The 18,527-nt window shown below is 28.1% G+C and overlaps 1 protein-coding gene and 1 long non-coding RNA gene across 2 annotated transcripts; both read right to left on the bottom strand.

Annotated features, from left to right (window-relative positions):
- Positions 1-554: 554 nt before the first annotated feature.
- Positions 555-1,087, bottom strand: LOC136075350 (uncharacterized). Its single transcript, XR_010635856.1, has 3 exons — positions 1,003-1,087; positions 823-894; positions 555-661 (listed from the first exon to the last, which is right to left on the bottom strand). It is a non-coding gene; the product is annotated as an uncharacterized LOC136075350 (long non-coding RNA).
- A 326-nt stretch (positions 1,088-1,413) lies between these two features.
- Positions 1,414-11,495, bottom strand: LOC136075349 (uncharacterized). The gene is made up of 3 exons (XM_065788223.1): positions 9,746-11,495; positions 1,799-7,491; positions 1,414-1,581 (listed from the first exon to the last, which is right to left on the bottom strand). Exon 2 carries the CDS (start codon positions 4,172-4,174, stop codon positions 3,572-3,574), a length of 603 nt encoding a protein of 200 aa, XP_065644295.1. The 5' UTR covers positions 4,175-7,491; positions 9,746-11,495; the 3' UTR covers positions 1,414-1,581; positions 1,799-3,571.
- Between the last annotated feature and the right edge of the window lie 7,032 nt (positions 11,496-18,527).

Genomic DNA, 18,527 nt, shown 5'->3' with positions numbered 1-18,527 from the left:
ATGGTTAAGGGTATATATATTTATTTTATTAAATATGCACCAAGGCTAGGATTTCTATAGCGTATGTTTAAATGCATTAAAAGCCTAAGGGTTTTCGCCTTATTTTTATCGTTACTAATGATTTTCAATGAAAGATATATATACAAAAAAGATATATATATATATATATATATATATATATATATATATATATATATATATATATATATATATATATATATATATATATATATATATATATATATGCATATATAACATCGGAAATGGCGTGATATTTCAGTGGGGGCCGGAGTACAAAAAAATAATCATAAAACACCATATAGTTCAACTAAAAACCTACAAAAATATATCCATCTAAACAATGGGGGAGGGGGGACACGTCCACCACGGCTCTCCTTCATTTTCTCTTCAGTAGTCCTTATATCTATCTAACTATATATAAATTCCAAGAAACCGCAAAAAATAAAAATAATTTTTTTAAAAACATACTTCTTTAACAAAAAATTTAGACTAATAATAATTTTCTTTTTTGCTTAATAATGTTTTTAACAGAATTGTGGCTTTGAAGAAAGCCTAGATTTTGAAGCAAACAAAACTGTGACATCCATAGCTAGAAAGAGTCGATTCTTTAGTACGCAAAGGAAACCACATCCAATGATATCTAAAATAAAGTAAACCCCTAAATTAATATCGCCATACCTATTTATGATGCCTTATGTCGCGGATAATAAATAAGGATGCCTTATGGCGCGGATAATAAAAAAATATATAACTGTTATTATTGCATTAATAAACATAATCAATCTCTAAAAAAATATGAACCGGTTTAATCTTAATATGAAAAAGATCAACATCCATCGAAGCAATCGTGTGGTTTTCATCATGTTGCGTAACCTTGCAATGATAGATAAGATAAAATATATCAGATATATAAAATTAAAAAAAAAAATTAAGGCGAACAATTAACTAATGTATAATAAATTAACATGTAACTGTTATTACTGAATTAATAAATATAATCTTGAGGTCTTTAAGATAAACATCTATAGTAGCAAGCTGCCATCATAGTTAAAACCTTGTAATAAAAGATAAATGAAATTATATTAGATATTTAGCACAATAACTGAAAAACCCATTATAAATTAGAGAATATAAGAATGATTTCCTAACTTAAAAAAAAATTCAAAATCACTTAACTCCTGATACACAACACATTTTCCATTACCAAACAAAAAAATCGATAGAAGTAGACCCTTCAATACTTTTTAACCTGAAATATAATAAATTTGATTATAAGTTATAATGAAAAGAAAGTTATGTGTTAGCGTAACTATCTGGTAATGGCATATGCCATTTGCCTAGAGTGTACTGATTTATTGTAACTAAACACTTACATCTCTCAATCCATGCAAAAGTCTGTCTTTCTGGGTAGAAACAATGTATAGCCATCATTATGATTAACATTAATTGTCATGAGCCAGGCAATTTGCTTATGTCAAATAGTAAATGAGCTTTGGTTTCCCATAGCTCGTTGCAACCAGGTCAACCCTGGTTGTTGGATATCGGTAACTAACCGACTACCTAAAATTACATTTCTATATACATATATGTATACATAGAAAGAAATTAAATAATAATAAATCTTTTCATTATCTTAAAAAAAGGGGAGGGTAGAGATTATGATATACATTAGGCACTGTAAAATTTATTATAAAAAACAAAGATTAACCTACTATCTGTAAATAATATCTGTTAATGCAAGTTTATAAGACATACTATTATTTAAAATAGCATATACCTTATTACACATTTCTATTATGTTATCACCATATCACCACTTATTATGTCTGCAGAAAGTTGATATTTGCTCACATCATACTCAACACCATCATCATCTTCATTCTCTTTTGGTTTCCAATAAGAAACTATATATACATCACTTTTTTTCTTTTTAATGCCAACAATTCTGCCGTAATATACATCCTGGGTGTTAGTGGCATTATTGAACCACATGTAGCAAATACTTCTTCCAATAGAAGCTCCAATAAGAATTTCTTCAATATCATAGGCCTCATTATTTTCTAGGTCAGGAAACATTTCTTTTACCTGATCAGGCATGCAATTTTTTAATATTTTTTCTACATTTCTGCGTTCATTGTTTTCTTTTTTCTGAATTTTATCTGCTATTCGTTTTATCAATTCTAACTTCAGGTCATTATGACATTGCATATTTGTAAACCGCTTTTTTCTGGCATTAGAGGTAGCTCATAATATCGACTTGTTTTGAATATCATTTGGCTTTTTGCATAGCAGTGCAGTTGTTTTATTTTTGCAAGCACGAAGTTTTGAAGAAAGAAAACAAAGAGTGGCATTTGGAGCTTTGTGCTTTGCAGTGCTAAACATACCCATAAGCTCTTCTGAATCAATGTTGTGAAGCCTAGCTGACTTAGTCTGGTCTTTAAAGTGATCATTAGAATTCATTTCAAATTGCCGCTTGTACTGCCTGTCAATGACGCTAATAACTGCATTAAGGCAGTCAGCTAATGCTTTACTCATTTCATCAGTTACTGGGCAAAAGCTGATTATTGAATCAAAAACTACATCTTCAATATCATTACCAAAGAAATCAGTTTTTCAATTAAGTAGAGATAAAGGATTCTTGCTGCTCTCAATAAGAGTGTTCCGAACATCTTTTACTACCTGAATGCCAGATATGTAGTCAAGTCCCGTACCTGGTGCAATATAAAATTTTGTCATCCAAGGACCAGAAAGTAGCTTTCCAACTAAAGCTAAAACACACAACTCTTGGATACCTAAGGTGAAAAAGTTAATTAGTAACAAAGAATAATTTTTGTTTATAATAGTCTTTACTCCCCGTTAATCTTGCAAGTGTCTATTTGTAATTTGTATTTGTAACTATATTTGTAGTTAATTCTATAGCCTAAAATATTGTGTAGCACTTTATCAAATGAACTGAACAGGTATAAAAAAGAAAAAAGATACCTGTTTCAGATGTAAAGTCTTGAAATAAACTATTTCGTAGACCTCCGCATAACGCCAAGCCAGAACACAGAAATATCTTCAATATGGCATAATGGTGGATCAAAATGCCACACGTGTGAAAAAGCATATGTAGTCTGTTGCCTCTATAGCACGGTAGCAATCCTCTGGGCAACTCGTGTTGGTCCAAAAAAGTTACAAAACCTTTTGGATCACCTATGAATATCATAAAAAAGCTCATTTTGGCAATTGCAAGAAGAATTTGAAATAAAAACATGCACTAGTTATAATAACTTATTTTAACTCGAAATTTTATTCAGAAAACTAAATATATTTAAGTAAAAGAATGGTTTAGATTAGTTAGAGTACCTTTTGCATCCTTATAGCGAAGTTTGTTCAGCTGTATAACAATGTTTGCTGCAATGCAGTCTCTTCCTAAAAGTTTCCCTTTTGAAGTCTCTAATGCTTTAAGTGAAGACTTACAAGAGCTGGTCATTGTCTCTAAGGGGTGAAGGTGACAGTTTAGTTCATTTAATGATTTCTGCCAAACAAGGTTTAACTTTGCGATTGTTCAATGGTTTGTTGCAACTCTGTCACTCATTGTATTTGTTATGTTCCCAATAATAGTGCTTCTTACGTCAGTATATTTGAGCTGATAGAAATCACTATATAACTTAGCGAGATTATCAATAGACTTTTTAATATGACTCTGATAGTCATAAGCTGTACCGTCAGGAAGTTGATCAATAGCTACAACCATACATACTGATTCTGTTGTCAAGTGCACATCATTTACATGAACACCCTCCTGGGTTGTTGCATCAAAGCCAAGTGTCAGATCCTTTGTTGTAAATGCTATCTCAGCAGCCTGTAAGTCTGAAAGCACACCAAGCTCACGCATCATTTGTTCTACAGTTGTATGATGTGGAATTTGACTAAATCGATAGCCAGTATGTTCCCCAATTTTACGGAGCAGAGATGGCACACTTTGTGTAGGAACTTGGCACATAAGCATGTCATATATAAGTCTCCTAATATCTGCTGAGTAGCATTTTTCATTTATGGTGTTTTGTGTTACTTGCTGAATTTCCTCCAACTCTTCTTGTAAATTCAGAATGTCATTTGGCAGTACAAGAGTTGCAGAATTTTTTTCAGCAAGTTGATGGCTTAACATGTCAACTGTTGTTTCAAATAAAAAATATGATTTTGAAGTTTTTTCAACTGTAAATTTAAAAACTTTTCTTTTAATTTTTTTCTAAGTTGAGAAATTAACTTTTCCTTACGAGTAATAACTTGGTTTAGATATTTAAATCTGTATGCTCTAGCCTTTGTCTTATCTTTTAAACCTTTAATATCCTCTTTATGCTTTCTCTTCTTAATTGCCATTTCGTTTGCCAAAATGGTTAATCTCTTTCTCATAGCCTTTTTTCTGGGACTCAACTGGTCAGCTCTCAAACTGGATAGTGATTCATGAGAAGAGGTTTTTAAAGTAGGACGAGATAAAAGAGATAAGTGATCACTATTTGATACAGATGAAACACTGATTTGTTGAGAAGAAAATGAAGAACATGTAGGAAAGTCAATTGAGGTTGCATTCGATTGCGATGTTTGTGCCACAGCAGATGTTGTTATTTGGTATGCAAAGAGCATGTTGCAGATGTCAACAAATGGTTTCGAATTTCGTGAAAAATGGTTTACAAAGACTTTCGATGTTCTAACTAGTTGCTGAATCTGACTTATACAAATTTTGATGTTAAAATGCTTACCGATTAGTTGTTAGTTGCAAATACATAACGTTGTTAGTTGCAAATATATGCAGTACATGTCCATTTCTACAGCCATTATTTAAATGAGCTGGTATTGGAAAATTACAAGCTAAATAAGTTTTAGCTTTACCATAAAAAAGATTTCTTTTCTTGTGAGGTCTCATGATGCACTAAATTAATTTCAACAATCCTAATACTACTATTTAATTGGGTCAGCTATTAATCATAATTAAATGATTTAAAAAATCGCCATTAATCTATAAAAAAATTTTTAAATATACGTATAATTTTTATATATCACATATAGCTTAAGGTGGCTATATGGTAAATTATGGGTATGGAAAAAGCTGAGAAAATGCTGTTTTATGTTTTTAATGAATTTTATGCAGAATCATCGTAAAATAGTGTTATACAATTTTAATTTTAGCATTTTAAATTTTATTTGCGCGGAACAATAGGGCATGTGGTCATGAGTATTTTTTGATGAAATTTGGCAGGCACATAGAAAATTGATGTATACAGTTGCCTTAAAAATTTTAAATATGTACCAACATGCCTTCAATATTAATGCAGTGCCAGAACAGGAACGAAATTTTAAATAGCAATAAAAAAACTGAAAAATTTATTACACGTAAAAAAAAACCATAATTTATTCAAGATAAAACATTCTACTTTTTTAATAAAGTCTAAGCTGATATAAAATTCTAAAAAAAAAGACAAATAAATACATCTTTTCCACACCGACTTCGAGCACGCTGTGAAAAAAAAGGTCACAAATTTTTACTTTGAAATCGGTGCCGTTAAAAACCAGATACGCACGTACCTACATTAAGTGTATTTAGCCTAATTTGCACTGAAATAAAGTTAAACGACTTAAAAAAAAAACTAGTTAAAATGTTATTAACTTTGTTTAATTAACTTTGTTTAAATGTTCTTTAAGTATCAAAGAATTGATACTTTCTGATAGTATACCTAATGTATATCTTAAAATATTAACATATTTAATATTATTTTCCAGCAAGTCTGAGCGATATCTCTTACTGAATATAGCTATTCCACGGCTTAAAAAAAAAATTTGACATTTGACAATAAACACACAATTTTCATAAACTTTGCTCTCTTATATCTTATTGTATGGTTAAGCAAGCGCCTTGAGGTTTTTTGCATCAGTTAGTGTTACTCAACCTCTTTCCAACCATATATAAGTACTAAGCTTTATATGGCTTCACTTATATATTATTCATATCTTGAGGCCACTTTTTTAAAAAAAACTTGCTGCGGGAACGTTTTTTCAAAATAAGATTTAGAAGTTAAGATTTCCTAAGTATGCAGACACATCCAATTTAATTGAAACTTTCCATCTATAGTAAAAAAAGGATGATGAATAGAATGGAAAAGGGAACATTTTTTAAATTTATACATAAATTCTTAGTTCTCAGCATTTGAATACTTTAGAGTCGATTTATTGGGGGAAAAAAAGCCTAACCCTTTAAAAAATGTTCTATCTCTAAAAGGCAAGTATAGCCTTTTCACTTTTCAAACCAAGTTTTTATTTATGTTTTCCTAAGAATATGATACTTAGGATTTTTATTTACAAATTATGTATATATTATAAGGTTTATTTTACGCTTACTTAATGACGTTTTTTGTTTTGATTTTTCGCAAAAGTCCAAACAAATGAAAGTATTTTTCGTTAGTTTTAACAAATTAAATGTTTTAAAGTTTGATGATGTTTTCTTTATACGAAATTAGCTAGCCAAATAGAAAAATTAATTGTATTAACATAATACATAACTGCTTTAAATAATATAAATCTTGCTTTTATTTAATCCATCTTTTTGTCTGATTTCAAAATTTTTTTCAAACAATATTTTGACAAAAATATTGTCAAAATGAATAAAAATTCTTATAACAAGGTTTTATTATTTATCAATATTTTTGTAAAAATATTGTTTTAAAAATTTTTGAATAACATGTGAATAATAGTTACTCACATTTAGTAAATGATTTACATTCTTATTCTGAAAATGGAATAGAAAGTGAAATTTTTAATATTTGGATTTAATAGAAATTAAAAATTTTTCATCAAAGAAAGTTTGGTCAAAGACTACAATCTAGCTATTGTAATTACAGACTGGCCCTTCATAAACTGTTTTTTTCGAAATAAAAATTTAAAAATTTTCAACGACAGTTTGCAAGTATGGAAATATGTAAGAATTTTTAATAAGTATTCATACAATTTTTACTTAATAAAGAATACTTCTCCAATTTTTGATACAATGTATGTATGAATTAGTTCATGACATACTACAATTTTATTTTACCAGGTTGTGCCAACAGTTTACAACAGTATGACTCACATATAAGTGAGTCATACTTTCATACTAGTTAATTTTTTAAATAAAGACAATGTAGCACACACATTTTGCATTTTAAAAATTTTATTGATCTTAATTTACTCTTATTTAAATTTTAATCTTTTTTTCTTTATTTTTACCTACTTTAAATTAGTTTTACTTTTAGTTGTAGCTTCCAGAGCCGGACGACCCATTTAATAGCTACAACAATATGGATTTTTTAAATATTGAAGATGGCATTGTTTCCCTCAAATATCCAAATTTTGTCTTAACAAATAGCCATTATTTAGACATTTGCAAAGAAAAAGATAAACATGATTTGACATGGCAAAATCTCTCTGTATTTTTCACAACCTACTGTAAATACCCTATCACTAGAGTAATGCTTGCTAAGTGTCTTAAAATATCAAAAGACTATGTTGCAAAACTGAATCATGCCAAACATTTTACTTTAAAGAATTCTTATTTAAGCTCTGTTCTTTCTTTTTGTCCTGATGTTCCTGAACTTAATAGTTTGCTACCTTCTGATAATTGTTCTTTCAATACTTCTAGCAACTCTTGTGAATTTGTTACAGAAGATGTTTCTGCTTTTCAAAGTTGTATTACCCCAACATCTATTGGGGTAATAGAACGAAAAAATTTCCAGAAAATTGGTTGCAATTAGGAGAAAAGGGAAAAGGGGAAAATTACAAAAAGTTTGGTATTGAGGCATTAAAAACCAACCTGCTATCTATTTTTACATTTTTATAAGATGCTCCAGAACAACGCCCAACTACAATAAAATGTTCAGTTATCAGACAGATTGATGAAAGACAAGAAATGTTGTTAACAATTAAAAAAAAAAGTCAGATTAGAGGGTGACGCTAGGTTATTAATGGAATCTGGAAAAAAATAAGAACAGGCACATCAAAGGGAGGGGTCCCAAAGTTTTTAGGAAAAAGAATTAAACATAAAATGGTAGATGATGATGGCAAGGATGTATGGTATTCGGGGCTCGTTGTAAGTGTTCTAGATGACAATGAATTTGATAAAGACTGCGAGTTTCAGATACTAACGATGGATATGAAGATAAATATGATATTGAGTTGGTAAAAGAGTGGAGGATAAAATGTGTTGTGGTAGAGGGAAAGCCTGATGGTTTTCCGGAGGACGTTCAAAAAAAGCAAAAATGTAGTTAATGGTGTCTTTGACACAGTGCAAATTAAATTTATTATGTTTATGTTTGTTATTATTATTATTATTCAATTTAATGTATTTATGTTTGTATTCTTTTTGGTCATCTGGAGCGGTGTTGGTGACTCATAAATCTTAATTTGTATATTTGTTTTTTTATTGGACATCTGCTGCCATGGTTACATACTGGTAAGTCATGCTTTCTATTTTTGTGCTGACATACCTGTCAATATGTATATCCTTGTGTTTACGTATTTTTAAGTTATTATATGTATGTTTTTGTAGGTGCACCTGCAAGTCACTATATTTATACTTGTTTGCTGTTGAACCTCTGCAGTGGTGTTGATCTACCGGTAAGTCATTATTTGTATGTTTGTTTTTACGCAACACAAGTTGCTGTATGTTTCATTGTGTTTATATACCCATCAGTCATTACGTGTATGTTTGTGTTCTGTTGGACCTCTGGAGCGGTGTTGACGCACCCGTAAGTCGCTATAGGCTTCATTGTGTCCATGTACATGTCAGTCATTATTATGTGTATTTTTGTGTTCTGTTGGACCTCTGGAGGTTTTGTGTTCAGGAGATTTTGTGTTCTGTTGGACCTCTGTCTAGTTGACACACCTAAAAGTCGCTATATGTTTCATTGTGTTTATGTACATGTCAGTCATTATTATGTGTATGTTTGTGTTCTGTTGGACAGTATGTTTTGTGATTGTGATGTTATTGTTGTGATGTTTTTTGTACATAGACAACTTGGCTTACCTTCTCGCTGGTGTCTCAAAGAGTAAGTTTCTTATTTTATACTTACTATACTAACAATCTGCATATATAAGATATATATATATATATATACCTTTTTAAAATTTAATTCTTTATAAAATTTTTGTAAACTAATTAAAAAAATATTTTAAACATGATGTATCTTTGTTTCTAATAATAATTTTTTCACATTTTTAGGTAGAGCATCTGCTGTTATACCTGCCTATTGCTGTTGTAAGTACTCCAAATTTCAGAAAGTTCATTAGCTGTATGTTATTTTCATTAAAAATTAAATTTTAACTTTATTGAAGAATCTTCTGTCTTGTAAATAGGTCATTCCGTAAAATTCCAACAGATTTCAATACCTTTACACAGTAATTTACTGACTGGTCTGTAAAATATTTAATAATTTCAAAATACGTAGTATTTGGTTCCGTGATTTGTTTATGCATATTTCTATGGTGCTAGTAAAATATAACCCCAAATTTTATTTTCCAAAACTAAGTAAATAAGTGAAAACCATCAGTCTGTAAAATAGATAATTTTGGATAATCTCGTCAGATTAAAAAAAAAATTGGATCGTTATAAAAAATTTTTAGTCAAATTTAATAACAGTTGAAAAATATTAAATATATTCAAAGTCAATATGCCCAAATGGTTTGTGCAGCCCATTTGCTGTAATTTACTGACCGTTCTGTAAATTATACACTAATTTCAAAATGATGTACTATTTAGATTCCATGAGTCCTTTATGCATATCTGTATGGTGTAATTATAATTAACCCCAAATTTTATTTTCCGAAACTAAGTAAATAAGTGAAAACCATCGGTCTGTAAAATTGATTCTTATGATGATTCTGGTTAATCTCGTTAGATTAAAAAAAAATGGATCATTATGAAAAATTTTGCGATATGCCAAATTGGTATGTGCAGCCTTTTTGTAGTAATTTACTGACCGTTCTGTAAATTATACAATAGTTTGAAAATGATGTAATATTTGGATTCCATTATGCATATGGTGTAATTATAATATAGCCCCAAATTTTATTTTCAAAAATTAAGTAAATAAGTGAAAACCCTAAGTCCATAAAATAGATGATTCTGGTAAATCTTGTCCGATTAACAAAAAAATTTTGGGGTATTTTATTTTTTTTTTATTTGTTGGATCACTGGAAAATTTAAATTTAATGTAATAATGGTTCAAAAGTTATTCTAAAGTCAATATGACACCAAAACTAAGTAAATAAGTTAAAACCCAGTCTGTAAAACAGATGATTCTGGACAATCCATTCAGAATTAAATAAAAATATTTTGGTATATTATTTACTTATATTTGGTGAGTCAATATGGAAAATTTCAAGTCAAATGTTATAACGGTTCAAGAATTATTCAAGAGTCAATATGACACCAAAACTAAGTAAATAAGTAAAAACCCTCAGTCTGTAAAATAGATGATTCTGGGCAATCCCGACGGAATTAAAAAATTTTGTTTTGTATATTATTAATTTATAGTTGTTGAATCAATATGGAAAATTTCAAGTCAAATGTAATAACGGTTCAAGAATTATTCAAAAGTCAATATGATCCAAAAATACTCTCTTTTTCGGTGCCATATCACTGCAAATTTTCTATACTTAAGCCCTATACCTTTCATCAAAGAATCATCAATTTTTGCACTACGAAAAATTCAATAACTTTGGATCCGCTTAACTTCAAAGGCTAAATGACCCCTCATTTTTTAAGTCAAGTCAAGCTCTATACAATGATGTTATGTTAATTGTATATGATTATTTGAATTATATAAAAAACGTCTGGAATGGCTACTGAATAAAAAATGGTTGGTTTAATGACATGGACCCAAAATACTACTGGAAACTTACTGACAGCATGCCAAAATCTTATTAATTAGTGATTAAAAATAATGGATATAAAACTAAGTAATAAAATTAACACTAAAAATTATGTATTTGTAGTTTTTTATACCTTTAATTTTATATTAAAGTTAATATATTTTGTTTTTTGCTTTTATATATAATTGATGCAGGCTTTAAGTTTAACTTGAAACTTTGCTATAAGTTACATTCGTTTTGCATTTGATTTATGACATGAACTAATGAATTTTTTTATGTTTTTATATAATTTGAATGTTAGTTATCTGTGTTTCCATTTAAAATGCATTGACTTTATTTAAAACTATATATTTTTTAAAGGAATACAAATTTGTTAATTTTCAAGTGTTATTTGTTATTTTTGTGTATATAAAATTAGGATAAAAATTAAACAAAAAAAAAAATTAAAATTTTGACCGTCCAAAAAAAGCAATTGACCGTCAATTCCATTTGTTAGCCATTTAAATTGACTGCTTGCCTTCAATTTCTTATTTTCCATGCTGCTGTTGAAAATTCTCCAGAAGTCACAAGAGCCTAATTTTTTAGATGAAATACGATAAATCTAATATGGCTGCATGTCTTATATCTTTTTAGTTTCAAACAAAGTAAGTTAATACTGCTATAAATGATTAAACAAAATTTTCTTATTGTTTATAATACTGTAAAAATGAATAAGTTAAACCCTTTTTCTAAGAAATTTTTTGAATTAGTAAGTTTGTTCAGGAAATTGTTAATATTACAAGTAACTATCTTTGATTGTAAGACATAATCAGAAGCATATGGTTGATTAGAATAAACTACAATTTTTTTGGCACAGGTGGTGCAAAAGTGAAAACTGTTTATTAAAAGCTGAATCCTTTTTTGATGATTACAAAAAATGTGTAGTGTATCTTAGTACCGTTAAATTTTTGTCCAAAGTTACCCCACTGTTCAAAGTAACAACATTTGATGGTAGTCTTGATAAAATTAAACTACCTGGAGTTATTAATAAAAGTTGTCAGTGATTAAAAGCAATGATACATGATCCTATTTTACCATCAAAATTAAAATTCTTTAAAATGATATCAGAAATTAAACAAAAAGGGTTTCAAACAGATAAACTTTTGGTACCATTTATGACTACTATTCTTGGTGATGTAGTCAAAGACAATTTATCCTCAAAAATGCTGGGAAAAAAAATGATGCACTATATTTTCAAACTTGACATAAAAGACTTCAACTTGACATAAAAGCATTAAAATTGGCAAAGAGATGCAAGCAATTGCTACTGTGAAAACTTACAAAAGCAAAAAATTAAAAAAAAAAAAAATGTGGCATTAAAACAAAAAATTGTTTGCAGACTTGTTCAAAGTTAAATTGATTTCTTATCAAACAAGTCTGACAACCTTGCCACTAATGCAGAAAAGTAAAGTGACTTTTAAAAGAGTAACTAAAAGCTACACTTTTAAAAGAGTTCTATAAAAAAAAGGTATGTTAATAAAAGTTAAAGCAATTATTAATAAATTTAATTTTTAAGAAATATTTTATGATTTAGGTTTTGTAGAAAAGTAAAATCCTCAAACATATAGTTATTAGATTTTTGGTATAGAGTTTTAAATGAAATTATTATTTAAAATCTTTTCAAATATTTTTTTCATTTAAAAAAATGTTTTAACTATTAAAAAAATCCTAAAAAACTTTTAGGTAAAATTTGGGAAAGTCATGAATTTTTTTTTTCTTCTGGAGGGTAATAGGAAAATAGTCCTTTTAAGTCATGAAATTTTTATTTTGTTATCTAAAAGTCATGTTTTGCAGCTCTGATAATAAGTTTTATAAGTTTTCTGTTAATAATTTCTCACTTTGTAAGTAAACTTTTTATTCAATTAATTTTTGCCTAAAGCTTTCTTGAAAGTGAATTTGTATAATAAAAAAAATTGCAACTTACCCTTAAGTACAAACTTTTTGTTTGTTATTGAATATTTTTCCTTCCAATTAAAAAAATTCTTTGTAGTTTTAAATTTGCTGTGTCTCTTAGTTTATGATTCAAAAGTTAAACACTAGGTTTCGGAGTTTAACTTTCAATATCATTTCTAGGAACAAACAACAAGAGGTCCATAGACTCTAAAATCAAAAAATAAATATTAATTTTAATATATGTTAATTTATTTAAGGGACATTTAAATATACAAAAAAATTTATCAAGTTAATATTTGTAAGTTGTAATTTAAAAAACACAAAAGAACATTTATAACACACATAAAAAATATATGTATAGACCACAATACAATGAAAATATGGAAGAACATATACAACTTATTAGTAATGATATAATAAACTTATAATATAAGTAATGTTCAAAAAAGCTCAAAAGCTACTGAGAAATTTACCTAATTTATAGCTATTTTCAAAACTGTTAGAAAAAATTTTTTATAGTTCTTTATTGGCTTTGAATGAAAACAGATAAAATTAAAAACTCAAGTCTAAATTAAGATTTAATAAAATTACAAACTAAATTAACACTTTTCTAATAATATAAGTCATAAAAACACTTTTTTATTATTATTAAAGTTATTTCAAGTTTAAAATATAAAATCATCTTTACAAGGGTATTCTTTAGAACTTTCTTCAATTCTCTCTAAAAATTTGAAAATTGCATCAGTTGTTCCAGTTTTTAAAAACTCTGGAAAACATGACCCCTCCAACTATCATCTAATTAATCTAAGAAATCTCAAAGTTCTATCCTGTTTTGTTTCTTATCTACATTAATGATCTTCTTGACAACCTTATATCTAAAGTGGTTCTATTTGCTGATGACTCAACTTTATACTCCTGTCTTGACAAAAAGTATTCTTTTTTCGATCTTAACAGGGAGCCAACTTGAATCTGATCTCACTAAAGCATATTCTGTAACAGAGACGGGCTTGTGAAATTTAACTCTAAAAAAACTCAGTTATTTATTGCAAACAACTATTGCAATACTATCAACATTCCAATATCAATGTCATCAATAATTTATAAATAGCAACCCTCTCGCTGAGTCCTCTTCTTTACATCTTGGTTTATCACTCACAACTAGCCTCTCATGAAAATCATATATACACACACACACACACAGATATATATATATATATATATATATATATATATATATATACACACACACACACACACACACACACACACACACACAGATATATATATATATATATATATATATATATATATATATATATATATATATATATATATATATATATATATATATATATATATATATATATATATATATATATATATATGTATACAATTGATTTCTAAATTAGCATCTGTTAAGGTTGCTTCTCTTAAAAAAGCTTTCCATTTTCTTACTCCTGATTCCATTCTCTACTTCTACAATCCTCTCATTCGCCCCTGTATGGTAAACTGTCATTGTATTTGGGTCATTTTTTCTTGTGATGTTCTTTCTCCTTTAGACAAGGTACAAAAACACATTGTAAACATAGTTAGACTTGGTTATGTAACATAGTCAGACATGCTTATGTAAACATAGTCAGACTCAGACTCTACCAAACTTGAGCCTCTCATTGTCATAAAGTTGCATCTCTTTTTTATAAATACTTTTATTCTATTAATATACTTTTAATAGAATTTTTAATATTTAAACATTTAAATTTTAATATTTAACTTTTAATATATTATTATTCTGTTTATATACTAAAAATACTTTTATTCTGTTAATATACTTATATGCATTGCATTTTTATTAAAAAAAAGGGTATTATTAATGCATGCACGTACACAAAATATATTTTTATACACATACACATAAAATATTTTTAGTTTAAACTCCTAACAGAACAATTTATTTGTTTATTTATTTGATTCAGACAACAAGTTCAGTACAACATCCATAGTTGAGATTTAAAAAAAAAAATTAAAAGTTTTGTTTGACCTATACACAGCTGAATTGCTGCTGGCACAGGTAAATAACTGATTTATAAGGCTAAGTCTGTAGTTACGCAATAAAGTATCTGCCTAATCTAGATTAGGCAGGCCTAGTACCATAAACATTTTTGTAGCGCTTAAGTACTTGTCATATCCAAAAAAAATTTTAGCACATTTCTTGTAACAAGAGTCTAGCTTTAACATAGTATTTGCATTAAAATTAGTCCATAAAGCCACATCATAAAAACAGTGGCAGTAGGTCTTAAATAATTGCACTTTTACCTTAACCGAGCATATCTTGAATCGCCTGAATAATATGTTTGTACGCGTATAAAGACATTTAATCTCTCGATTTATATCAGCATTATCAATCAAACCATTTTCTATTAAGTGACCCAGATCCTTGAATTTGTCAATAAAACTATCTCACATTCAGCTAAGGTAAATAGTGGAAAATCTTACACCTCTGTTTTGGGTTAAATACCATACACACCTTCTCTTTTTTTGTTTTGTATTAAATGACATGTTAATGGCAGTGGCTTCAACATTTAATGCAGTTAATAATTTTTGCTATGCAAACCAAGACGGAGCAATTAATACAATATCGTCGGCATATGCTAAAGGATTCAAAAAAGTTCCACCTATGTTACATCCAATATGCATGTTCGTAATATTGAAAATTAGTGTTCTTGTATAAAATATGAGCAAGAATGGTTAAAGAATTCCACCTTGCTGTACACCATTGCTTATGTTAAAGCTATCAATTTTTATTTTCTGCATCTGATAAACATAGTTTGATTCTTATACCATAATGCAAATAGACAGACAAACATTCTTGGCAATACCCTGATCAATTAATTTAGAAAACAGTTTCCTATAATTAATGCTATCAAAAGCTTTGTTGAAATCTATAAAGCATGTGAATACATGGCTTCCTCTAGAAATATAGTATTCAACTGTCTTTTTTAAATAATATGTACAAGACATTGTGGAATGATTTTTCTTGAAACCAAACTGAAAATCATCAGCATTCTCATAGAATTTGATTCTTTCTAATAAAATACATTCAAGTATTTTAGAACAAGCTGGAGAGATTGCGATTGCTCTGTAATTATTAAAATCTGTTAAGTCTCCCGTTTTAGATTTTACTAGAGGTGTTATCGTGGCTTCACAAAATGTTGATGGCAAATGTCCATACAACAAGCATAAATTAAAAAAAATACTTAGAGAGAAAGTCTATGTCCTCCATATGTAAATGATTCCATAAACAAGTCATCTGGTCCAGCAGATTTTCCCTTTTTTTGCCTATGCAAAGCCTTAGTAACATCTATAATAGTAACTCTAACAGGTATGTCTAGCAATAAAGAATGCACTTTCTGTTCAAAGTGTATTTTATGCTGGTTATCATTAAGTGAATTATATAGTGCTTGAAAATATGTCCTTGTCACTAGTAACTCCAACAATATTAGCAACATGATTGGTTGCCTTTACATTACTAATTTTATACACTGTTCCAAAACTTTAAAGGATCTCCATTATTGATATTCTCTGCATGTCTGTCAGCTTTAATTTGCTCAGTAAGATTTTTACTGTGCCTAAAAGCAAGTTTAAATACTGTCTGAGTTTTTTTCATTCTTTCGAAGATAATTCCATGTTTAGGTTATCCATTAATAATTACCCATTGCTTAAATGCATCTCTGGCTAACTCATATTTATCTGCAACATAGTCATTCCATCCGGGAACATTAAATTCCAAATTTTCTTTTAAACGCCTATGAGGTATAACATCAGCCACAGCAGATGTGATACCTCATAGGCGTTCATTTGCATACATTTTATGTTATTGTAAAAAAGATCAATTTCAGAAGCAATTTATGCATGAAATACATGCATGAAATAATGCAAAAGTTTTGTGTAGCTAGTTTAATTAATTACGTTTTAAACCAGATTACAAGTCAAAAAAAATACTATTTTAATAATGATTAAAATATTAGGGCAAATTAGTTAATATATAACAAATTAGTTTCTATAAAGAAAACAAAAATAATTAATTATACTCAATAAATAATAATAAACAATAATCTCCTCTCCTTTCTAACACCTTTTTAACAAGCTTTTCAGATCTATCATCTAATGTAGGTATTGATTTTTATTATATAAAGTTTGTTATGTTTACAAAAAACTGAAAATATAAATACAAATTCTAACATTCTATTCACTGTCAGAAAGTGTGTTGTTGCAAAACAAGAAAAAGATTTGTTACAGTTACCTAAACATTCAAGTCATGAATGTGACTTGTGCACAATAGTAGATGTGGTAGTAGAGTAGTGATAAAATACTTGGTTTGAGATTCAAAATATACCAAATCTTCAAAGCCACACTACGCTTTAGAACGTACCACACTCAACTTGTTTATCTGCACATCGATTTTGTTAAACAATTTTTTATGAGTCAGAATTTAGGGCTAAGATAAAAAGGTTTATAGGTTTTTGTATGCTGACATACATTGAATACATAGGCTTTAGGTGTTTCCAAGGATCCACTATATATATATATATATATATATATATATATATATATATATATATATATATATATATATATATATATATATATATATATATATATATATACACACACACATATATATTTATACATATATATATAGATATATATATACACACGTATATATTTATACATATATATATATACATACATATATATATAGATTTTTTTATTTATTTATATGTATATACATAGATAACATATGTAATATTTATATATAATATATGAGGTACTACATCTCATATAATATATTATATATATTATGTATACAGTTGTGTACACTTGATTTTTAGATGTTTGAGTTTTGACACTTACAGGCATTGTGCAAACTCCAAACTTTTGTATGTTTATGCTTATATCGAAAAAGAATGTTTTGCAAAGAATTGGGGTGATTGGAGCGTGAGAACCAAAAAATACCCCATTTTTTGGGCCCACCCAGCCCTTAATGTGGAAGCAACGAGTTTATAAAATATTTTCTTTACAGTAAAGAAAATATTTTTTAAATAATGCTGATTTATCCATTGACTTTTTACAATTACATAATAATAATATAAACAGTCGGTAAAAATTTTTTAGCATGCACCAAAAGTAGGTTTTTGTTGTTTTTGAATTGTTTTCTGTTTGCGTGTAAGTATAAATAACTTTCCAGGTCCGCTGTTTGAACAATTTTCACAATCTACTTTTGGTGCATGTTAAAAATCGCTAACCCTCAAAATGCTGGCGGTTATAGGGGAAAGATCTCTCAAGCGAGTTAAATTTTTTTACCTTTTGGAATTTAATTATTATTCATTAGTTGAGAAATATTACATAAAGAATCATATTAAAATAAATAATTATCATTAAGATCATATTATAATTGAAGTAAGTATAGAAAATAGTTTTTGTTAGATATAAAGTAGGAAGGGTCACTTCTTTTAACTTTTTAAATCGTTTACATTTTGTTTGTTTTAGTTTTTCTTATAGCTTTAGTTTTTTTTTAGCAGTTTTGTCTTTATTGAGCTTACATTTTATTTTTTAGAAGGAAAATAGTATGGTATGTATGTATGAGGCCTAATTATTTTTTATGCAACAAAAAATTATACTAATGCTATTTC

Source organism: Hydra vulgaris, chromosome 01, assembly GCF_038396675.1.
Source record: "Hydra vulgaris chromosome 01, alternate assembly HydraT2T_AEP".
Classification (NCBI taxonomy): domain Eukaryota; kingdom Metazoa; phylum Cnidaria; class Hydrozoa; order Anthoathecata; family Hydridae; genus Hydra; species Hydra vulgaris.
The sequence above is the reverse complement of the archived record's forward strand: the minus strand, read 5'-3'. Positions and strand labels throughout refer to the sequence as shown.